Raw genomic sequence first — 25,910 nt, forward strand, 5'->3', positions numbered from 1 at the left:
TGCCCTGCAGTGTGCGTGCGCATCGTAGTCTGCTCAGGGCATGTGTATTTTAAATATCCCACCACATTTCATATATACTGCGCCAATAAAGTATCCTTACAGTTGGAAAAATAATCAGTATTTCAAAACTGGACAATATTGAGTTAAATTTGTTTTTTAATAGATGCATTATCTAATCCTGCACATTATGACACCACATTGAATCCAATATGACCCCAGGAAGTAAAGTTACAAGCAATTGAATAGACGAAGGTCCAGTTTTAAAAGTGACAAACTGTCCTATACAAGGCGCAAAAAGATTCCAACAAGCAAAACAAAGAGACAACACAGTTTCTTCAATGAAGCGGTATTTAAAGCAGTTTTTATTTCAGATTTTACTTCTCTGTACTTTTCATGACTTTCATGTTATTTGTCAGTTCTTTTGTTTCAGTTTTCTTTTGTTCCTTTTGTTTTAAATTAAAGCAAAACGCATAAATTAGCCATTCACCACTCTCAAACCAGATTTGTGGTCTGTGGAGTTTTGAATAGGCCAGTTTGTCACTTTCAAAACTGGACCTTTGTCTAATCAAATGCTTGTAACTTTGCTTCTTGACGTCACATTGGATTCAATGTGGTGTCATAATGTGCAGGATTAGCTAGTGCATCTATTAAAAAAACAAATTTACCCCAATATTGTTCAGTTTGGGAATTGTGATTATTTTTCCAACTGTAAGGATACTTTATTGGCGCAGTATAGTACAAGAAAGCCATTGAACAGTGAAGCGGTTCGTTCGGGCATATCGACAGACCAATCCCTCGCCTTTGTTGATAAACAATGATGTAAAGTGGTCTATAGGGCGAGACGAGATGACGGTTCGTAGACTAAGCCCAAGTTCGATTTGTCAGCATACGCACGGTCATTAATAGCCGAAATCTGTGGCCCTCACCTGCTCACTGACTTCGCGAGCCCAAAAATAGTTCAAACAGGGAGGAAATCTTAGAAGGCCTTGAACAAGGCTAGGCAGAAGCTTGATTGAGGAATGTTGGGTAAAGAGCTGTAAAGGATTGAGCTGATCTTTGGTCTTGCTGTAACGCATGTCTAACTCTAGCAATGTTCATTTGTGATCTAGCAGTTCGTTGTCTGCCTGAAGCTTCCGGCTGTCTGTTACTTAGTGTTCCATGCACATTGAGCTTGTTCACATTCTTATATACTGCTCCCTTACATGAAACCCGGTTAACTGTAGGAAATTGGACACGAAAAAGACGCTGAACTTCAGTGGGACTCTTAGTTTCATGATACTTCGTCGACAGAAACGTGCGCTCCCGTGCGGTAAATTGTGGTGCCATGTTGTCATTTGGCCCGTTTTATTAGTGCAATGAGGTAAAATTAATATTGAAAAGAGCCCTTTAACATGTAGAAATTATTGATCGAAATCATACCTGCCACAGAACTTTATTTGCATTTGAATATCGCGCCTTACCAATCAAATATAATAGTGTAACGGGATTTCCCCTCTATTAATAGCGTGTTTTTCACTATTTTGCAAGCCAAATAATCACGTGTTTTGCGGCATATATCAAGGTATTTATGTTGTGTACAACCTCTGCTCATGTACGGTACTTATGTTATTTTTAGAAGTTCTGCATTGTATTGGGCGCGTACAAGCACCGTTGTACAGGAAGCGGCATCGCCTTTGTGAAGATTTAGCAATCGCGGACGCTGATTGGCTGAAAGTCAGCTGATCAAAATTTTAGCTTGGGTTCGACGGGCGGATCTGAAAAGTTGTCAGACTGATTCAGGACGACCAGTGATGTGAGACTGATTGAAGAAGACCAAGAGACCGACCGACTGTGTGCAGACCGTATGACGTGATGGATAGGCGAGTGGAAGACGACGAGAGGGGACAATTTCGACAAATGGACAGATATTATATTACCTTTGTGTGCTTTTCTGGAAGAGTAAGACGAGAGTTTGGAAGAGATGGAAATTACTGTGACAATATTTTCGTGTGTAAAAGACCAAGCAAAATCGACGGCAGTGAATGGACAATGCAAATTTACCCAGTTGACGAGTTTTAATTGTGACGACATTTTACTTCGTAATATGCTGAGAAATGGAGAAAGATTCACATTTTCCCTTTATATTTGAGTGGATATTATCGCCTAGATTGGAGTTATGTCTTCAATGGAGTTTTGGCAGCTCATGACGCACGCAATGGCCATGGTATTTTAACGACGATTCAAGTGATTTAGCGAAGACGCCATTTTCTTCCATCGCATGTATTTCTACAATGGATATTTCGCAATTAAAAAGGCTGGCCAGCAAAAAGTCAAAAAGTCGGATTTTAATTACTTCGAAAGCGCACTTCGCGACAACGACAGACAAGCATGATCGACAGGCGACGACATGGGACATTGGACATTGTGTGTATAAATTTAATGTGAGTTTGTGATTTCATGATTTTGATATGCATATCTAAATATAAACAATTTGTGCTTTTTGAGGGGGGATGAGTAAATAAATGTTTGCCAAATTGGGATGTGTTTTCAGCAATGTTTTGGGTTGTATTTGTTTTGGACATTGTTTTGATGAGTAAAACAGTCTGAAATTGGGTCAGAGTTCAAGTTCAGGTCATTGTTTGGCAGGGATTGGGACAAATTGGGTTAAAATATTATGGTTTTGCAGAACAAGCAGCACAGATGATTGCAAATATTATTGTCATGACATGTTGTGTACAGAAAGTCAAACTCTTGTGTAAATAGAGATTTTAAGCTATTTTATCATGTCAATTGACATTTTGTAGCAAAAGTATGGTGCGCCAAAAGCGTCATAATTGTGATTGTGAGCATGGTTCAGATATTGTGCACTTTGCGTAAAAGCAGGCCAGGGTAAAATAATGTGTGACTTTGAATAACATGTAGTTGCATAATTTACCAGATTTGTGCATGCTGATTGCGTAATCATATTTCGGGTTAGGCTAAATGCTTGTGTAAAATTATATAGTGCACCATTTGATAATCAAGATTTGTAGGCCTATAAAATATGTTTTGATAAAAATGTGTATTCATGCTTTGTAAATAACTTTTGTACAAGTAGGATACAAGTATGCTGTGTGCTTTGGTAAAACACTGGTAAATACAATTGTGTATTTATAACTTGGTTATGGCAAGCCATTGTTGACAAAATTAGCATTGAAATTGATGATTGGTGTGTGACAAAAATAGATCATTTTACATGATGTGATAAATGACGCAGCCATTGATGAAATATTGTACTTGTGTGTGTGTGTGTGTGTGTGTTGTAATTTGTCAAGTTGAGCATGGGATAAAATTACACGGGATTTGTAGCTATTTGTGTACCAACTCAAAATGTGTGTTGATGAGTAAACAGGTTGTATTTCATTAAAGACACGCAGAAGACAGAAGAAACCCGAAGTAGAGATATTAGTGACACTGACATACTGCAGTTACTGTCCGTTTTCCTATACACAATACACAGTGCTCTTTCCCATTGACGAGTGACCTCTACAAATAGCCCTACGTTAAAAGTATGGGGATATGACTAGTTAACGTCGCTGTGTGAAAAATAACCGGCCAATATAAAAAGTACTCTTGTAAAGTTCTAGAAAATATAGTTTTTAACATGTCCTAAATTTTTAGCTAATTTAGATGTTTGGAAATATTCGTACTTTGGTGTTTTAGTTAATGTTATAGGTAATAGTACATTGCCTAGTTAACGTCGCTGTGTGAAAAATAACCGGCCAATATTAAAAGTACTCTTCTAAAATTCTAGACAATATAGTTTTGTAACATGTCCTAAATTTTAAGCTAATTTAGGTGTTTGGAGAGGGTCGTACTTTTGTGTTTTAGGAAGGATATGTAAACGACAGATAACACCAAAAATATGAAGAAATTATTTCCAAACCGTGTTAAGTCAACAATCATTATGTTGCTCATTTTCAAGAATGCTGGTTTACAAAAAGCACGCCATTGTCTCATTTCGTGAACAATAGTACACATACCATTGTTTCCTTTCGTTTCCTTTATAATCGGTTACCCAACTGAAGCTATAATAAAAAACTTTATTGCGATATCGCACATGAAAACAGTCACATGTGCACAGCCAGAGAAGATCCGATTTAATCAGTTGAGCTGTTTCAATGAGTGTTATCTTGGTTTAATAGCTTTTAATGGGGTTAAGTCCTGCAAAGGTCGAGATGAATTCTACTGTAGACATGACTGCATCATGACGAGTGGCTACGGCGTATTACTGTTATACCGGAAGTTTCACTGACCATGATGCAGTCATGTCTACAGTAGAATTCATCTCGACCTTTGAGGCGCTCAAATTGCGAGTTCACATTTGTGTATGGTGATAGAGTCGTGTATTGCATGAGATTGTGCGGGATTAAAACAGTTATCGCGGGTACGGATTTAATAATGGAAGATGGTATGATTCATGTGTTCGGCAAACTTTCGGGTCATGTGACCATTAAAATGATTCAACCTACGTGTTTTAATTAACTTTCAGGTGTGACATTAAACATGGTTCGACCCACGCATTTTTGCCAACTTTCGGGTGAGATCATTAAAATAGTTTATAGTCCGGCTGCAAACACCATATTTTTAGGGTTAGATGGTTTTACCAGTTAAAGTTTGTTTTTTGCTGGTTATTGATCTTTGAGTGGTGTAGAAAAATATTCCGTGGGATGTAAAATCGTCACCCTTGGGCAATCCGAGATATTCAAGATGGTCGCCACGTATCTCTGAAATAACATTCAAATGGTGTTTTGTTGACAAAAGGTATCATACCAAATACTGTTCTGGGCAGTTAAAGTTTATTTTTTGCTGATAAATGATCTTTGAGTGGTGTAGAATAAGATTCTAGGGGTGTAAAATTGTCACCCTTGGGCAATCCGAGATATTCAAAATGGCCGATTCGTAACTCTGAAATAGCATTCAAATGGTGTTTTAGTGACAAATGGTATCATACCAAATAATTATAGTGTTTTGGGCAGTTAAAGTTAGTTCTTTTGCTGGTAAATGATCTTTGAGTGGTGTAGGATAAGATTGTAAGGGGTGTGAAAGTGTCACCCTTGGGCAATCCGAGATATTCAAAATGGCCGATTCGTAACTCTGAAATAGCATTTAAATGGTGTTTTAGTGACAAATGGTATCATACCAAATAATTATAGTGTTTTGGGCAGTTAAAGTTAGTTTTTTTGCTGATAAATGATCTTTGAGTGGCGTAGAATAAGATTCTAGGGGGTGTAAAATTGTCACCCTTGGGCAATCCGAGATATTCAAAATGGCCGATTCGTAACTCTGAAATAGCATTCAAATGGTGTTTTAGTGACAAATGGTATCATACCAAATAATTATAGTGTTTTGGGCAGTTAAAGTTAGTTTTTTTGATGATAAATGATCTTTGAGTGGTGTAGGATAAGATTCTAAGGGGTGTGAAACTGTCACCCTTGGGCAATCCGAGATATTCGACACGTAACGATGGCTCTACCCAGTCCGCCAAACGACTACGTTGATCTTCCCCCACTTTGACTTCCAGGAATATTAATGTGGGGAAGTGTGTGAACTCCAAACATGCTGTAGATGTCCTATCTGGTGATAAGAGTCGCATTTGGAAACCTGCTGAATTGTATCAGGAATGCTGCACACATTTGGAAATCACATTAACTCGTGCTGATCGTAGGTGACTCAATGAAGAACTCCAAAGAAACTTTGCCGAAGAGCTTCTAGTTCTTTCATCACAAAGTTATTCTAGTATTATCGTATTCCGTTGCAACTTTAACGCACGTGAAATGTGAAATTATAATGAAACTGTTATAGGCAGTAGCATTCAAACAGTAGCCAAACAGATAGTACGAGAGTACCAATACATTCGCATTGTAAAGTCACTCTACAATATCCCTATCGACGAGGATTTGGCTGCATAATCAGTGTCTGACATGCTACTATTTCCTCGCCGAAGTTGAAGAAGTCCTTGTCAGCTTTACTGATAGGCAACAAAGTCCTGTGCAAAAGCAAGCAATGGATCTTCAAATGGCATTGGGTGTCTTACTCAGATATTCAAAGATGATTATAAACCATTTGTTCGACTACCGGGTTACATGTTGTTATAATGATCGGTCCTACACTTCAAGAATTTCGGCTGCAGTTGCAGGCGCTGTTGATATTAGTCGTCAAGGAATTGAAGGCGCTCAGCTCAGGAAGGATTGGTACAAGTTGGGCAGATACAGATATTAGTTCAGATATCACCAAACGGAAAGCTGTTAGCCCCGAGCTGTTACTCAATACACTCCCTGCGCAAAAAGTCTTCCAAAATGTGTTATATTTCTACCTTTCATTTCGGTGGTGGCCATCTTGGAATTTTTATGCGATTGTAGGGAAGTAAAATGTCAAACTGGATCTGCTTAATTCTAGGGTGTACATTAATTATTGTAAGAAACAAAATCTGGCAAAAGAACTTTACCTTGAAACTAATGGTTTTTGCTTATGACGTTTAACAGTGGCCATTTTGAATTGCGAGAGTGTCATGTTTAAAACTGTATATAGTTTCTATTTAAAGCATCCAAAAGGAAAATAATTTACACAAAATTCTTTAAGTTATCATTTATTATGGTACCGCTAGTGAATAACCGAGCTTAATTTTAGTATCCATAGCGGCCATCTTGAATATTTCTAATTGCCCAAGGGTTACCATTTTACATCCCCCAAAATCTTATTTTGTACCACTGAAAGAGTAATAATCAGCAAAGAAAACTACTTTAACTGGCAAAACCATCTAACCTTGCTCTGCCACCGGACTATTAGGCCCAGGTGTTGCGGGTAAAATTATTAAAGGAAAGAAAGGTGATGAAGTTTCGACCCAGGTGTTTCGGGCGAGAATATTGGGAAACGAGAAGTACAGTTGTAAGAGACACTTGGTTCAGGAGTAAGGTAAAAATCAATGGTTGTGAGGTTTGGCATTTCAAATAGTTTGTGCATGAAGTTAATAGTGCAGTGACCTTTGTTTATGTATTTACATGGAAATGTACTTTGATGAATCTAAAAAAAAGTACCATGTATTGTAACTTGTCATTGTGTAGGATGCTTTGATGAACTTATAAAAAGTATTCTTTGTAATGTAAATTGTGAAACTTTATGTAAAATGATGTAGTGCGTCATGTAATGTGTTAAAACATAACAAAGTATGGCAGGCCATTTGTGTCATAATAAAGTATGGTAGGCCATTTGTGTCATAACATAGATAAAAACACATTGTTGCTAATTGTTTAATTAAACAGTTGTGCATTGTAAAATCACATTTCTTTCAGCCAGATATGGTAAGCCATTTATGACATAAACTGTTATTCATGTAGTAGATTAAGATGCATTTTGTAGAGTAAGAACTTTTAATAAAACTTTTTAACAAATAATAGGCCTATGTTCATTGTTTGTTGTGTTTATAAGCCTGACAGGGATTCCTTTGACGGATACCGCGATGTGTTCTGCCACACCAACTTACCCTGATGGTGGCAGTATTTTTGTTCGCATAAATCTGCGCTTTTAGAAACCAGCCTTCGCTACTTTTATTTTCCCTTAAAAGGAGGGGTGGCGCTGCTCCAAAATTGTGGCAAATCCGCTCGGCCATCAAACAAATGGGTTAGCCACACCCCCTATTCCTTTCACAATAGGTAGGCCCCTATTTGGGAACTGAAACCGTGTGCAGCTACAAAAATGGGTGGTTGTATTCAAATGAGCATAACTTGAGTTTCATTTTTAGCAGATTCTTTACAGATCTCGAGTTATAGCCCCTCAAACATGAGTTTACTTCTTTTTGATTCAGCCTGTATGTTACAAAAAATAATTATCAAGCACGAATCATGTGGTTTTATTTAAAACAAACTCATAATAACTCATATTGACCATAAAAACAGTCGGCTCTCAACACGCGATATTCAAAATCCCCGCGTCGAAATTGTCTAGTGTAATGACGTCAAGGTTACTTGTGCTCAATTCACCTTTTCGGTAAATCCCATAACTCTTTGCGAGTACACCTGAGACCTCGTCATTTGACGTCACGCCGATCTGCGCCGATGCGCACATCGTTTATCGAACATCGTTACTGCGCATTGCAAGTCGGCGTGACGTCAAATGACAAATTCTCAGGTGTACTCGCAAAGGCTTATGGGATTTACCGAAAAGGTGAATTGTTGTCAGCTCAAACCACGTGATTCGTGCTTGATAATTAATTTTCTATCATTATAAGGCGGAGACATCCTTTAACTTCGAGAATGTGACATAGCCAGGGCCCAGGGGACAATGGGCAGCTTCCCCAGTGGGACATCTGATACCCGTCTTCCCCTAGATTTGTAGGACTTTTTTGCCGATCTATGATCATTTTCGCAAAATATTGACTCCCCTTGAAAATCGCCTTGTCCCCATTGCCCCCCCCAGCAATATATTCTGTCAGCTTTATTTTTACCTATGATGTACGTAGGCCTACTGTCATAATACTTTGTTTTGGTGCATAGATTAGATGGGGCGAAATAAACCACCTGCAAACAATACCATCCCAGCAAGATATTTTGTTAGTTTTATTTTTATTTATGATGTACTGTCATAGTACTTTCTTTTGACAATGTTTAGTACATGAATGAGATGGGCCGAATTAAACTACCTGCAAACAATACCATCCCAGTGACATATTTTGTTAGTTTTAGTTTTATTTATGATGTGACTGTGACTCAGCGTGTTTATAGTGAATATACCGCATTTTGAGTATACCGTATACGATAATCCTTGTACATATACCGATACCCTTGCTGTTTATAGTGAGACACAGTTACCGCACAAATTATATACAAACTAACATTATCGTACATTTGCAATGACCCTGAGGTCACACGGGGAATGTAAATATTGTGGCGCAAGCTATAAAGCCCATTCAACAATGATCATGGCGGTGAACATGTAGCTTCTGTTTTGATAACTCTTGGGGTGAGAATCATTCCGAATGCCCTGCGCGCATCCTACGCATGATGAAGAAGCTCCTACTTCCGGTAATACCGCACATAATTTATACTGGTGTGTTTATAGTGCAAATATCTCGCGACAATATCCTTCGGTTGAGAAGGATATCGATGTACCGTACATACATACTACTAGTGTTTTTAGAGGGCAAGTATCCGGATAATTTCTGACCGGATAGAAATTATACCGCAATGTACCGCACATCTGCTCCCACTATAAACACGCTCATAAATGTGTATCTCAACGATTTTCGCGATTCCTGCATTAGTTTTTATGAATAGAATACAATAGCGGATACAATAGCGAATAAATTAGAACTCTATTTCGGGAAAATAAACATCGTCGCGTTGCTAAATTTCACTTCTACTTTTTCATTAACAAACCGTTATTTTTTTAAACTTTGGTAAAACCTCGACCGAGGTTTTTAATTTTCTGGCAAATTATTAAAAATTGACATTTTTGATATTTAACAGTCCTAGAAGTAGCTGGGAGGAAACGCCGTCCATTATTTGACAATTGTGACCTTTCGTATTGAAAACATACATTTCTTTCCAAAAAGACCTAACATTTTCACTATGATGGGACCAAAAAATTCCCACACACATTTTGAATACCTCCCTGGTCCTAAATTTACGAAAACATGCTTAAATTTTCCAAAAATCTTAGTTTCCCCCGATTCCAGAAAGCTCCAGAAAAGTACAGCTGGTTTTATTAATTTATAAAGAATTCATTTACTTACTTTGCGTGAATGGGTCCATATCCAGTATTGACGTCCCATAAACCATCGTTAGGTGTTGGTCTCCAAGGGAAGATTGGCCCAGCTATATTTGATACACGTTTGTCATTAGCATTGGTATGTGTAATCGAGTTGTCGTTGATTATATTGTTGTCCAACCGTCTACATTGCAGGAATTGATAATTCGCTAGATAGTTGTAGCCGAGTACACTTTCTTGGTTTTCTGGAAGATTTGGATCAAATTCATATCTCCCAACTGGTAAAGCTGGGTCACCGGCTCGCGTTTGAAGAACCAAACCTCTGAAGAACACCTCAGTACTAGCAGTATATTGGGGGTTGCGAATCACTTGGACTGTGAATAAATGTGGTAAATAGTAAACGCTATAATTATGTGGTAGCATATAGTCCAGGGGGTTGTGGTATGATATTATGTCCCGTGCATTTTGAATGATTAAAACATCCCACCTATCTAGATACCTTTTATAGGTCCCAAAGAGCAAGAAAAGTTTTGGTGGACAAATCTGAGGTGTGGCAGAGGGCGGCCATCATGATTTTCAAAATGGCCGCCATTTTTGATATTATTTTACTATAATCCGAGTTGTGAATATCCTACGAGGCTAATTTTGATGGCAATACCTACTTTTCCAATACACGAGTCCAATAAACATGATGCCAAGGAACAATAAGATTGGCAGCCATCTTGATTTTCAAAATGGCTGCCATTTTAACACTTTTTACTATAACTTGAGCTACGACTATCCTATGAGTCTCATTTTAGCGGTAATACCCACATTGTCAATACCAACCAATTCAAAAAACATGCTGCCAGATTGCTAGGGGTACAATGAGACTGGCAGTTGTGATCTACCCTGTATAATCCTGTATCATGAATTAGGGGAAGTTACCTTTATAATCATGCAAGAGTTTGTTTATTATGACATCAGGGGGAAAACCCAGATGAATGCAATAACAACATCATTTATGAAGACTATTTATGTCAAGGGGAAAAATCCCCTGAGACAGATTGTGAAATGGACATAATAGTGGGAAAAACCCACAGGAAGTGATGTAATGTGAAATGGCAATGTCTATTATTAGAACATTGGGAAAATCCCAGATGGGGGATAAAACACAATGTTAATAATAATTCTAGGCAGACCTGTATCGATATGATTGTAATGTGAATGGATGTAGCAACAGCTCTCAAAAAGAGGGTATTTAATGTTAACCATTTAAAATCAGGATACTCAAGAAGTATTACAGAATGTGGCCATGGAGATCATGAGTTTCCTACAGTGCTATTTAAAACAGCCTCTGAGCGATGTAGATATGGAGATGGATCTCGTCAAGTACGGATACCGTTGTGTGCCCACAGGGCTATTATTTCGTCTTCACCGACATGCTGAAATTATGGTTATTTTAAAGCTACAAAAATGGACCAAAGTAAGACATCAGGGTCTACTGCGGATTGTAGAGGCGACTTTATGAAATTTTGTTACAATTATTATCATCTGGATACAGATCTGACAGGCTGCAATAGCCTTTATTATTGTCACAGTTGATAGTGTTGATCTGGGCTATGCTTACAGTCCAATTCCTTCAAAGAAAGGAAATTGCAAACCAGAAATATTTTATGTAGTCAAAGTACTACTATTTGCCAGTGTTGTCGGAGAAGGTCTAGAATACGTCAGAACGTTATTCTCTTCCAAGAAAGGAAATATATTCTTCTGTCGACTTGCTGAAGTCTGGTATTTTGATTCAACGCAACTGTCAAAATAAGTGGGGACAACTGCATCACAGTCCTGCTTCCTGAAGATATTGTGTGAAAGGTGGAAATAGCACCAAGTTTGGAGAAAGCAGCGCAAGGAGCTTAATATTGGAGAACGGCGCAAGGAGTAAAGTGATTTGGAGAACTGCGCAAGGAGTTACGAATGTGTTTGGAGAACGACGCAAGGAGAGTTTAGTACTTGGGAGAAAGTAACACCATTTTCGTATGAGGATTTTATACGCAAGGATTTATCAATGCAAGTGCACAAAGGACTTCGCTGATTTTAGCAGGACAAGTGAATAAGGATATATTACATCAGTCGTCCAGAACATTGCAAGAACTTTATGATCGCCAAGAAGAAGAATGCTGGCTAAGTACAAAATAGATAAAGAGTGATTATATTTGATTAGTGTATATGTGCATTTGTTGTCATTATATTGTACCAAACAAAACTTGCTTTCAATTAAAGACTTAGATTTTGTTAGCTTAAACAAACAGTGTATTTGTGTTGTGCATTCGTGTGAGTTCGGGTAAAAGGTGATTTTGGCCTTGAGTCAAGTACGACTCGTAACACAGTCATCTTCAAAATGGCTGCCATTTTAACCTTTTTCACTATAACTGGAGTTGTGAATATCCTACGAGTTTCATTTTAGTGGTAATATCCACATGCCAGATTGCTAGGGGAACAATGACATAACAGCTATCTGGAATTTCAAAATGGCTGCCATTTATGGTCTATTGATAACAATGACTACCCAGCAAACACAAAAACGTTTTTAAAACGTTTTAAATAAGTTATATTTTGGCTTTTGGTTTAGGTAAAAACGTTTTAATAACATTAAAATGTCGGGTTATATAAAGGTCATGAAAACGTTTTAAAACGTTTTGTATGAAAACACACTACAGCAATATTTCTAAAATGTTTTCAAAAATGTTATTGTCAACTATTTTTGCAAACATTTTTGCCAAATATTTTGCTAACACGTAAATAATATTATGTTAAAATATTTGCCCCCAGCAAACACAGAAATGTTCTTAAAATGTTTTCTTCAAAACGTTTTAATAACATTTAAATGTCGGGTTATATAAAGGTCATATAAACGTTTTTAAAACGTTATTGCAAATATTTTGGGCAAACATTTTTCGCAAAATATTTTTTCAACCCCAAAATAACATTCTGTTTAGAATGTTTTGTATCATGTTTTCAAAAATGTTTTTGGAATGTTATTAAAACGTTTTTATACCCTTATATATAACCCGACATTTAAACGTTTTCTGTAAAACATTTTGTGTTTGTTGGGTAGTAGATTATCAAAAAATGTTTTTCAATGTTATGAAAACGTTTTATACCCTTAATATACCCTTTATATAACCCGACATTTAAACGTTTTCTGACAACATTTTATAACCTTTTCCGAATGATGTCGAAAACGTTTTGTGTTTGCTGGGTATAGCTCTGAATGTCGTATAAAGTTCTTCACCTGTAATGAGAAATGCTCACATATTTGTAAATTACTAATGAATTGAAAATGCATTTTACTTTCACTTTTGCAACTTTCAGTCATTTGTACAAGTTACTGCACTTGTACACTTTACTCCACACTCTCCACTTGTACCCTTCTCTGAACTTGCTCTGTAATACATAAAGGATTAAACGGTATTATGGTAATTAACCCCATACATACACATAGGGACGCATTCTTTTTCTCACATTCATTTGACTCAATAGAACAGCCACAAAATATGGTACAGTTCAGTCGGCACTAATTGCAGCAATTATTGTCACATTTTGACTAAAAAATTCACATTTCAACAAATGGGTCACTGCTGCTGCTAGCTGGATGGAGCGGGAGGCAAAGTTGTCATCACTGGTAGGAATTTTCCATCAACAACATCCCAGCCATAATGCTGGGGTCGTGGTAACTCTGGACTTGGGACAACATCATTGTGCCAAATCATTGTCTCATGATGTCTGGTACAAGTGAAGCTCCAGTTGGCGGTAGCTTTTTCCAGAGCCACCACCTAACATCTGCTACATTTGTTAAAACTGTGCGAGGCAAATTACAACTTACTAAATGCTTCAATGGCAGACAAGACTGCATCGGATGCATCTCTCTGCTACACCAAGCTGTGAAAGTGCATACACTATATCATTATCTGAGTCAAGTTCTTTCAGCGTCTGCCAAAACTGCAGCTTTGCCTTGCCAGCAAATCTCCAAGTGATGTCTGCCCCAATATTGCGTGGAATCCAGAGAGAGATGCTGCCTTTCCGACACTCAAACCATTGTAGGTATTACCCTACGGTTTTCTGCAAATGTCACAAAAGATTATCTTTACAAAGATTTGGGTAGCATTCTAACGGCTAAGACTAGGACATCTTTATCTGGGGAATAAATCTAGATGGACATGTGCTGAGACATTAATACAATGTAGAATTAGCTTTCTTCTTGGAAACACGAGAGACCTTCTACATCTCTAATGCAAATGCACTTCATCATAGTCACCGACTCATCGTACTTTTGCCACGCTTGCTATTTTATGCTAAGTCAGAGCTCGTTTTAATATTTTTAGTGTATCTCGTGATTAGAGATAAATCAAATTGTCAATGACTGCAACACATTTTGCAGCAGAGGTATCAGCTTGATAGGCATAATTGCTTTTGTACCAGTTTGCCACACAAGTTTTTCCTGGTTTCTCCTGAATTTGCTTGTATAGAAACAGAAGCAGAGACAGTTGCTGATATAACCACACAGATAAAGCAAAAACACACAATGAACACATATAAGCAACGGCCAAGCTTCAGGAGGAGAATGCTGCTCTCCTCATACGTATCATCAACCCTTTCAGAAAGTTTGTTTGCAAATGAATGTGACAAAGTGATCAACTTCGTTACAAAAGTAATTATGCCTGACGAATTCCAATACGACAAAGAAACATTTGCCCAATATCTTCAAGACAGAATCACAACAGGAAATGTGAATTTGTAGGCTCCAATGAAATGCTGCAGCTCAAGATGTGGTCATCAGCTGGGATGAAAGTGAAAGTCAATATTGGCGATCAGCTGGTAAACTCAGGGATGGGCACTCTTTGATCGCTTGCTTATTGTCTCGAGAGCACGAGATATTGACTTAAGGGAGGCGGTTGACACCAATGAGTGTTCAGTTGTACCAAGATCTTTGTTTGCAGCTGTTTGTTTCTTTCTTCATGCTACATTCAAGACTAGCTTAATGTCAATCCTTGAAGGAGTACCAAAGACAATACATACACTGCCTGAGGTAATGAATGGTGAGACTGCTGCACAATCTGATACATCTGCTGAAAAATGTGTTGCAGTCATCGCATCGATGGTATGGCAGAGGTTTTGACAGGCGTTGAAAGAACGGTACTGGCAAAAGTATACACTTTATGATGAAGTGTATTTCTCTGAAAACAATAACATGTAGAATGACTAGCAAACACCAAGTTTACCAATACATCATTTGCCAAGACGTGCATGCAGATATGCTTGCCCATCTGAAGACTATAAAGATGAACTACATACATATAGGTAACAAAATCCTTAGGCAAATGGCAAAATGGTCTTGTTATTACTTGACGAGACCCAGCAAAAGCCACACATAGAGAAGTCGAAGGTCTCTCAGGCTCCCAAGAAAAATTTTACATTGCATTAATACCACAACAAATGGTGCCATGTCTCTCATGGTTTATTTGACAGATACAGATATCCTCGTCCTAGCTATATAAACTCTTCCCAAAAGTCTGTAAAGATACGTTCTTTGTGAGAGGAGTTGCAGAAAACGGAGAATAATCTGCTTGCGCCCATCTACAATATGCCTTGGTGCTGGGAAGGGAGCGTCTTTTTCTGGATTCCATGCTCTATCGGAGGCAGACATCACTGGATATGCTCGCAAGGCAAAACTGCCAGCAGCATAATTTTGGCAGGCGCTCAAAGAACTTGTCTAGTGTATGCATTTTCACAGCTTGGTGTAGAAGAAAGACTATCTGCTATTGAAGCATACAAGTGGTATTTGCCTCACACAAAAGTAGCAGATGCTAGGTGGTGGCTCTTGAAGAAGAGACAGGTGCACTCAGAGGGTCTGCCGCCATCTAAATATCAGCTATCATGAGAACGCACTACCAGACGATGATTTGAATTGGTACAATAATGTCGTTCCGATTCCAGAGTTACCTTGACTCACAGCATTATGGCTGGGATGATTTCTGGAAATTATGCAGTAATGACAACGTAACAGCTATCGCTGCAAGTGTCGAAGAAACTTACTGAATCGTACCGAAATTTATGGCTGTTCTATTGAATCAGATAAATATGAGAATAAGAAAATGTGTAAATGTTAAAGATGATAGTTGTAATGAACTATAATGTGTATAATACTGTTTTAACAGATTTACTTATAAAACAAATTCAGTATTAAAAAAGTGTTCAAGCGGTGTAACAGATGACTGAAAGACATGCCTTTTCAGTTCAGTAGTAATTTACAAGCATTTAAGCAATTCTCATGAAAGGTGAAGAACTTTATACAACATTCAGAGCCAGAGTCATTGTTGAAAAATGAAAATAGATCCTAAATGGCCGCCATTTTGAAATTCCAGGTGCCTCTTTATCTCATTGTACCCCTAGCAATCTGGCACGATGTTTTTTGATCTTGTTAGTATTGACAATGTGGATATTACCGCTAAAATGAGACTCATAGGATATTCACAACTCAAGTTATAGTAAAAAAAAATGTTAAAATGGCAGCCATTTTGAAAATCAAGATGGCTGCCAGTCTATTGTGCCCCTAGCACGCTGGCACTACGTTTATTAGACTCCTAGGTATTGGAAATATGGGTATTGCCACCAAAATTAGCCTCGTGGGATATTCACAACTCGGGTTATAGTAAAACTAATATCAAAAATGGCGGCCATTTTGAAAATCAAGATGGCCGCCTTCTGCCACACCTCAGATTTGTCCACCAAAACTTTTCTTGCTCTTTGGGACATATAGAAGGTATCTAGATAGGTGAGATGTTTTAATCATTAAAATCCCACGGCCGACCACAATCTCCCGGACTAATAGGCGTAGGCCTAGATCCCGGATGGATGGGGTAGCCAGTGGGGGGGGGCAGAGCTGTCAAGTCTCACGCATTGGCCGTGAGTCTCACGCATTGGGTCACTTTCTCACGGTCTCACGCCAAGGTAGTATAATCTCACGCCTAGGTAGTAAATGTCACGCAAAAAGCTGGAAAATGAGTAAAATCTCACGCATCTTCATGAATAATTTGTTGCTCCTACCCACCCCCCACCCCCCTCCCCCCCGCTTTTCACATTCTCGAGCGCCGTGTCTCAAATAATCATGGTACAAAATGAACATTGGAGTCGGCAAATCCCGTTACGCCTCTGTCTCACGCCAAGCAATTCCGAAAAGTTGACAGCCCTGGCTGGCAGGGGGGGCGGTGCCTCCTGCTCATGATGGCCGTCGGTTCATGAGAGGCCGTCGGTAGACGGAAGGTATTGGTGAAAAATAATTTGGGTGATCAAAATTAGTTGTTTTCGGTTGCTAGCGCCTGATATCCTTTTTTTTTTTTTTTTTTTTGCTCTTCACTTTTTCACAACTTCCGTCGGCAAGAAATATTTCCGTCAATACATTTACAAGTTGTGCCCCCTCCAAAATCCTGGCTACGCCACGGCATACAATCATCGCCACACACCTGTATACGCAATTCTTAACCTATTTCATACACGACTAAAATATCCCGTGATTTTTGCAATTTTTATAACAAAATTATCACTAAAAATGATGGAAAATGCAAACAAATATAATGCATCCACCCGCAAGAAAAGTGAACGCGTCCGAAAGCACTGCGCGTACAACGCGGAGTGCGCGCCCGTGCAATTGTACAACATTTATGAACGGCTACTTATTTACTAACGTTTGCTCTGATTGGTTCTCACTATCTTGGAGTGTATGAAAGGGGATTTAAAGTCATAATTTTTGTTCACGCATGTGAACATTAATGGCTCTTGAACCCGACATCTCATATGCACAGTTTATCCCTTACATACTCTGTGTCTTGAATAGCTAATGTAGCCCACCAACCCTGTGGTTAAGAGGCCAGGAAATAATTCTTGATATCTCATATCGTTTGTATGCCTTTTTCTAATCCTGCCCCACAAGGCAAGGACTATTTAGCCCATCTAATCTTGTAATGAGACAGTGGCTGCCGGGACTTTTTAAAGCCTTTTTTCTAAGCATGTTTGCAATTGGCTACCAGCCATCACATGATTATAAAATGCTTTACTGATTGGTGAGCAAAGTTATTACAATTATTATAGGAAAAATACACTGGATATTTAATAGAGCCGGTTTACTGCTCATGACGTCCCACTGTGTTCATGATGAATTTATTAATTATCTTATCAAGACCTTTATCTGCAAGTTATAATAGAGGTTATCCGTGTTCTATAAGTTGCATATCCTATCAGCGACTGCTATACCTTGTTTAGGATTTTCAAAAGAAGTACCTGCATGACTCTTTCAAAATAGCCCGCCAAAGTCATGCAAGTAACTCCCAGGTCGTGCATTGAATTGGTTTGAATGAGGAATACTACGGGAACCAGCGCCTTTTTTTAGAAGTCACACATGAGTAACGTGGATAACCTCTATTGGGTATGGAGTGATAATTGTTTTAAAGCTTATCTTGTTTGAAGGACACAAACTGGTTCCTTTTGCATATACGTATATAGTCTACTGCCCATTTCTAGAGTTTCTGGCTGGCGAGTTATAGCTTTATGGGCATCATGGGTGTGATAATGATACAGAATGTGTCAATCTGGACCTGCAACACACCATGAATAATATATTTAAGTTCTAAAAATGTAAAATTTGTTCCCTGTAGGTGTTTTAAAAACCTAAATGCAAAATGACGTTTTTAAACAAAATTATTTCCAGAGTCAGGATGTAGGCCTAGGTATCATTATGCCTCAAATCACTATTGTCAAATCAGTGCAGAATAGTTATGATATGAAAATTGAATGTTGAGCAAATACATCTGATCCGTGAACTTTGTCTTTTTGGGGCGACCGCTACGGCGGGCCCCTATATTGCGGGCCCCTATATTGGCATGACTTTGCAAAAAGCTTCTAATTTCGGTCTTTCTAGATTTACCTTTCATCTGTTTTGTTTAAAGTACGTGCATAGAATAAATAACACAACTAATTTGGTTTTGATTTTATTACTGTTTACTAATATGCCTTTAATACAAGTAAAGTAGTTCTATATACAGCGGGAATTAACGCTTAAAATACGAAATTAATGAAAATGCCTTTTATGTCTTCTAAATACGCGAGACGCCATTACATGCAATCAAAAGATGGCGCTATACTAAAACAGAGTACGTTCCAGGTGATGTGCGACATGATGTGCTGGAATGAACAGAGACGGCAAAACCGCTCACTCGTATGACACGTATTTTGTCCAATAAAAATAGGTGTATTTCCACAGGGGAAATGCAATATTATCGGTGTTGAGACAAAAAATAATTTGTCAAACTACCTGACTAAAGGTGATGGAAGCCCTGCAGAGCTAGCGGGAGAAGCATGAACAAAATCGATATTGTATGCCTACTTTTGGCATTTAGTCCTGTTGTTTAGCACATATTGAGATATGTATTGGCTTTATTCAAAAATAAATTCTGGCTTAAGGGATGGGGTATGAATTGCATTCTGAACACGAAGAATGTCCTTCTGATATCAAATAATTTTGATTTTTTTTTTTTAAATTTGCAATGTAATATACATTTTATGGTAAATAATCAAAAATTGATATGTAACATGTTTAACAGTCCTAGAAGTAAATTTTATGAATCTGATGATATGTACTTAAAATGTATGTAGCTGGGATAAAAGCCGACGATCAATTGAAAATGTTGACCTTTCGTATTGAAGATATGGATTTTTTTTCCAAAAACACCAAAACAAATTAGGTCTTTTGGGGAAAAAAATGTATATCTTCAATATGAAAGGTCAAAATTTTCAATTGATCGTCGGCTTTTCCTCCCAGCTACATACGCTTTAAGTACATATCATCCGATTTTAAAGTTTACTTTGAGGACTGTTATATATATTTAAAAAAATTAAAATATCAAATTCTAATAATTTGTCATAAAATTTGTGTTGTATCGCGAATTTCATAAAATTAAAATTATTTGATATCAGAAGGACTTTCTTCGTATTCAGAATGCAGTTCGATATGTCTGATGTGCTCTTATGTCCCACAAAAAAATACTGTCGAAACGCTCATTCCACATCCCTTAATAGCAATGATTATTATTTATGAATGCATGTATATACTATCACGTAGGCCCTGAACATGGGCCATTCTGTATTCAGTATTGAATATTTTGTGAAAAATAAATTAAATATTTATAAAACACCTTAGTAACAACTTATAGTTCTTATATATGATCTATTTCTATAACACAATAAGTGGTCTAATCTAGGACTAGTATGTCTCGTATCTATATGTTAATATCATATATCTTTCAGTGTTGATTTGTTTTTTTAAATCACTAAATAACACTTCTTCAGATTGTTTGTTCTTGTCTTCTTTACCGATAATAAAAAATAAAATAAAATTGGGATTTATAAAGCGCCTTTCTCCAGATCTTAGAGGACTCAAAGCGCTGTAATTTCGCTGCAATGGTGAATCATCACAATCAGATCGCATCAACTAGGTTGCTGCCGAACGGCGCACACCTATCCGCATTTAGATTGTAACATCCACCAATTATCTGTGCAGCTCCCCAAATTCCATTGGGTGAAGGAAGTTTTGATAACCAAACAACTAATCACCGATTTTTGCGATACAGGAGGAAACCGGAGATCCCGGAGAAAACCTGCGAGAGCGAGCATGGAATCGGGATAAACCAAGTGCACATGAGTCCTTGGGCCGCGCCGCGGCGCGCCGGGGCTTGAACCTGGGACCTCAGTGGTGCAAAGCGAGGGGATTACCGCAATTACCGCTGCGCTAACTCGCCCTCCCGATGCAGTCAATCATAAGAAATAAATACCCCTGTTTGGAAAACAATCCATAAGAATTAATATGCAAGCCTATATTCTGAATAAAATAATTCTGCTCCAACAATTACCACCCCCCATCAATCATAAACCATTTTTAAATTTTGACCTACGGCGGTGCCCCAGTAGGCCTATCGGCTTGTAGTTGCCTTCAAATGTCAAATTTCGGTATTGCTAGATTTACTGTTCATCTGTTTTGCTTAGAATAAATAACACAACTAACTTGGTTTTGATTTTATTACTGATTACTAATATTGGATGTAAGTAAAGTAGTTCTATATGAGCCATATTTTGTAACACGGACTACGAAGGAGGAACGCATATTTTGTTTTGAAGCATTTGAAAATATGCAAAGAGAAATTTAAAGCAAACAAGAAAATAATATGGCCATTCTACCCTCCCCCATTTTTCCGGGGAAAAAAGTTGTGGTAACCGTACATTGAAAATATTTGTTGAGCCTATAATTTGCTGAGTAGTAGGTGTACACAATCAGCGTAATTTCCGAGTAAGTTACTAATCTAGTAATACAGGGTGTAACAATAAAATTTGTACAATTTTGAAAATAGAATTACACAAGCATACCGCTTATTTTTTAGTTGATATTTATATGCCTATCAAGATAATGTCTTTAGCCACCAGATAAGCTTTATTCCAATAAAATCGATAGTATACAAATGAAGATATGGCCAATTATGTAACCTAGTAACCTTGGGCCACTTTTGTCTAAGCCTTACAAATGTGACTGAGTTGAGTTGAACCATGGACCAGTTGGACGGTGCTCTTATGATAGGGAGTTTTAAACAATGGGGTTTTCGAAGTGGCAGAAATGATTACATAATAGAATATCTCCTTGAGTTTTTGAAAGTCACAACTAAGCACTGAAATAATAACCCCATTTACTAGAAATCTTGGCTGTAGCTTAACAACTGCAACCCCAACTCACGTTGGAAGAGCGTATTTGTATGGTGGTGACATTCGGTAGCACATGGAGTCAAGCAGAAATCGTAAGATCGTTTATATCTCATTTTCCAAACTCACGTCTTCCATCAAGGCATACAATAACTATGCGAAGTATGTAGAATTTGTTAACAGCAATGCTGGCAATAGTGGTCGCCCAAGAACAGCTAGAAGTCCAGCTAAACTTAATTTCAAAATGTTATTGTTTTGTACTTATACACTAATAGAAATGACTTGTTCGCCTTGTTGGCGCAATTCAAAAGGAGTAAGTTTTGACAACTCAAAAATAGTGTAAAAGTTGCCAAAACAAAATTCATTTTAGTTATCCAAACTTAAAAAATGCTGAAAAAGCTCAAAAAGTTCCGTCAACTAATCAACTTTGTTGGCATTACTTGAAAAGTTAACTTTTTAAGTAATGCCAACTTCTGAATTCAAGTTCAGGGAACTTAGAAAAATAAACAAGGTTCAAAGAACCAATTAGTTGAGTTATTGTAACTCAACATGTAAGTTGATGTAACTCGTTCATATTAAGTTACTGGTACTTATTGTTTTGAGTTATTCCAATTTGGTACTTTGTTACTTAATTCACGTAATTGGATCATTTTCTGCACAATTAGCAGTATTCAAACATTTATTTTTGTAATCAGTGCAAAATTGTGTATACTATAGCACACCTCTAGAAAATTATGCTAACCTAGTTTCATTTTCTGAGTTGTAACAACTCAATAAAGTAAGTGCAAATGAGTGCGACCAACATAATGATATCGAGTCAGCGTTACTCAAATTGTACGCGTTGGCATTACTCGGAAAGTTGACGCAACGACTTACATCAACTTACTGAGTAATGCCAACGAACAATTTCTATGAGTGTATGGATGCAAAAACTGTTCTCTTTTTTACCAATGGTATCTCTCAGGGATATGAGAAATTACTTTATTTGTAAGATAATTTGAAAGACATTTCATGACTTCATTTATAGATTTTAAAGAAATATCATATTATTATTAAGTTCATGTTAATTATACGAAGAAACACCACTTATAATTCTTTTGTGTCAGTTCTTTGATGTTTAATACACGATAAGCATATCTACGCGGTTCAAACTTGATATGCGCAAACATGGCAAAAGTGGCCCAACACGTTTTCTGGACGATTTATTTAATCGGACATAACGTTGGAACCCAAGCTAATAAAGAAAGTAACCAACGTCTTCTTTTAGCCATGATATTACTGATTGTATTGCATATAACATTTGCGCCATAACTCTTTTACTTTTTTCCTGAGAAGTCAAAATGCAATTGTATAAATTTTATTGTTACACCCTGTATAGTAAAGGAATCCGTTTGAACATTGTCATGTCCCCATTGTGTGTTTAGGGTTTCTGTAACACTTTTTAGACACTACTAGATGTTTAATTTTTCATTTACACAGTAAGGATATAGGACACCTAAATACCTAAACACCAAAGTAAACACATAAAGACAGAGTAAACACATGAGAGTATTTAGATTCTAACATTCAACGTGTTTACTTTCATATTGTTCAGAAAGTTATTGCTTTTTGTAAACATTTGGTGCTTCTAAACGATTTTGAAAGTAAACAAGTTGAATGTTTAGAATCTAAATACTCTCATGTGTTTACTTTTTGTCTTTATGTGTTTAATTTGGTGTTTATGTGTTTAGGTGTCCTATAAATTTACTGTGTAAATCAAAAAGTAAACGCCTAGTAGTGTTTAAAAAGGTTTACAGAAACCCTAAACACTTGGATTTACAGTGAAGGGTACGTATATGGCGACAATACATGATGTAGGCTATTCGCTGGCGTATAGTGCACGTTAGAATATGACCGTTGCTAGGTCAACTGGCTCACGTTTTCTTTCTTACGAACCACTGACCGAAATGATCACAACACAAAGCCTATGGCATATCAAAATTCGGAACAGGTGTATGAGCCCAGGCTTGAACCAGTAACCAATGGTTACTAACTAGAACAATCCCCTGACTTAAGGGATCTAAAATGAGCGTTTATTGCGTTTCGACAGTATTTTTTGTGGGACATGAGACCACCTCAGACCTATCGAATTGCATTCTGAATACGAAGCATGTCTTTCTGATATAAAATAATTTTCATTTTTAAAATCACAATATAATACAAATTTTATGACAAATTAAAAATTTGATATTTTTCAAATGTTTGATATATAACAGTCCTCGAAGTAAATCATATAAATCTAATGATATATTCTTAAAGTGTATGTAGCACGGAGGAAAAGCCGACGGGCAATTGAAAATTTTGACCTTTCATATTGAAGATATGGATTTTTTTCCCAAAAAGACCTAATTTTTTTTGGTGTTTTGGGGAAAAAAATCCATATCTTCAATACGAAAGGTCAAAATGTTCAATTGATCGTCGGCTTTTCATCCCACCTACATACACTTCAAGTATAAATCATCAGATTTATTAAGTTTACTTCAAGTACTGTTAGATATCAAAAATATCAATTTTCAATGATTTGCCATAAAATGTGTATTAAATTGTGAATTTCAAAAATCAAAATTATTTGATATCAGAATGACATTCTTCGTATTCAGAATGCAATTCGATATGTCTGATGTGCTCTAATGTCCCAAAATAAATACTGTCCAAACGTTCATACCCCAGCCCTTAAAAGACAAGTGTAACTTTCTGGGGAGTTACGCGGGAGTTATAAGCTCAGTGATTGGTGCTGATGGTGCACCTGTTTATAATAGCGGACATTGCAATTCTTAATGATATAGGCCTAAATATGATCAATCATGATCAAATTGGCCTTTAATGAATATTTCGTACAGAAGTTTCTCTGCTAATTCCTTTAACTTGACTACTCTCAAGACGCAGGGGGTCAGTCTTTATCGGTATAGACGAATCTCTACGAGCCAAGTCATGGTCAGGATTTGGTCGGCCATGACGGGTCCCCGCATGCACCAAACTGGTGTAGTGACTGCCCAATTGGGTGGATTAAAGCCGCTTAAAATTCGATGTTAGATTCTTTTATGTTGTACACTGTCATTATTCTTTTGTCTACGTGTAACACAGGTGATAGAATGCAGTTTAAAATACCCTCCAAGGCCGCATCATTTCACATTTTAGGTGAGATGGAGCCGACGGGGACCCAACTTTGGCAGCCATTGAGGTGTAGAAATGCGTGAAATTGGATTCGTCTATACGATATTTGTAATTATCATCTTCAAAATGGAATTTAGGGTATAGGCCGTTTTGTCAGTTTTGACACAAGTAGTGTTAATCATGAAAAATAGACCCGTGTCAATTTTTATGTGCTTCTCTGCTTGTAGGTATTTCATAATTATCGGGAAAAACCCGAAATATTTACCAGATTTACACTTGTGTCTATATTTCATTCAACCATTTCTTACCATTTAAAATTGTACTGGCATCATACTTTTGATCCGGAGGAGGGTTTCTCAAAATTACCACATAAGGGGATGGATTAGTGTCCATGTCGCTATTCCTTTGAGCTTGTATTTCGGGGCCAGTTGAAACCCCTTGAAGATGCAATGGCATTAGATTTGGCCTTTCACATGCAGCTGCAGGCGCTCCTGTTGGCAATCCTGTTGTCAAACAGATTATTCCACAAAAGAACAGACACACAAAAAACACACCAATCTTCGCCATGTTTGCAGTGCCAAAACAAGGCAACCGGCTTAAATCCTGGTACTTAAAATCTTCCTATGTAAAGTTGTCTTAAGTTGTTCATATATTCCACGAAAAGAAGTTATTCACATATTATATATTCCAAGTTGGGACACCGGGCAAAGAGTGCACTTCAGATATGAGGCTACCAAACCTGACATGTACATAACCCTTACGTACCCATACATGGCACAGGTACACATAAAATGACATTCACGATCTGATGAGTTTTCTGAAAGCAACAGGATTGCAACAAGAACGGGCGTAGTATTATTAGTACAGTAGTTTTTTGAACTTACTTAGGAATTTTAAAAAAGCCACACGTATGATTGATAATTTTTTTGTATTTAATAACAATTTTTTCAGTTCTTGTTCTTTTTGAATGATAAATTTTTGACATTTTTCTTTCAAAATGCATTATTCATAGAAAACTTTGGTCTTATGAGAGCTCTTTTATTTAAGACAGAAGAGGACATTAATTCAATTTTAGTCTTTGGAAAGTCATATTTATGTACAACTTATTGCGATTCAACTCTTTTTAAATTTTGGCCTAAATTAGACTTTTTGTAACTATTTGCTCAGGATTTTATTCTTGTTTTATTTAATTTAAAAAAAGCAAAGAACCCTGTCTTTTCTAGAATTGAAGAAGATTAAAAAAATTAACACCTCATTTA

General features: G+C 37.2%; 1 protein-coding gene across 7 annotated transcripts in view; it reads right to left on the reverse strand.

Moving 5' to 3' along the window:
- LOC140148341 (uncharacterized) overlaps positions 1 to 25,425 on the reverse strand; it is a 116,254-nt gene extending 90,829 nt beyond the window's left edge. For 6 of the 7 annotated variants that reach the window (XM_072170261.1, XM_072170259.1, XM_072170260.1 and 3 more), the window contains exons 1-2: positions 24,960 to 25,425; positions 9,749 to 10,097 (exon numbers count right to left, since the gene is read on the reverse strand). In XM_072170261.1, coding sequence (XP_072026362.1) covers positions 9,749 to 10,097; positions 24,960 to 25,218 — 608 coding nt within the window. In that variant the 5' untranslated portion in view covers positions 25,219 to 25,425. The remainder of the gene's footprint in view (positions 1 to 9,748; positions 10,098 to 24,959) is intronic. The other variant, XM_072170262.1, reaches the window with a different exon arrangement.
- Between the last annotated feature and the right edge of the window lie 485 nt (positions 25,426 to 25,910).

The sequence above is a fragment of the Amphiura filiformis genome, chromosome 3 (genome assembly GCF_039555335.1).
Source record: "Amphiura filiformis chromosome 3, Afil_fr2py, whole genome shotgun sequence".
NCBI lineage: Eukaryota > Metazoa > Echinodermata > Ophiuroidea > Amphilepidida > Amphiuridae > Amphiura > Amphiura filiformis.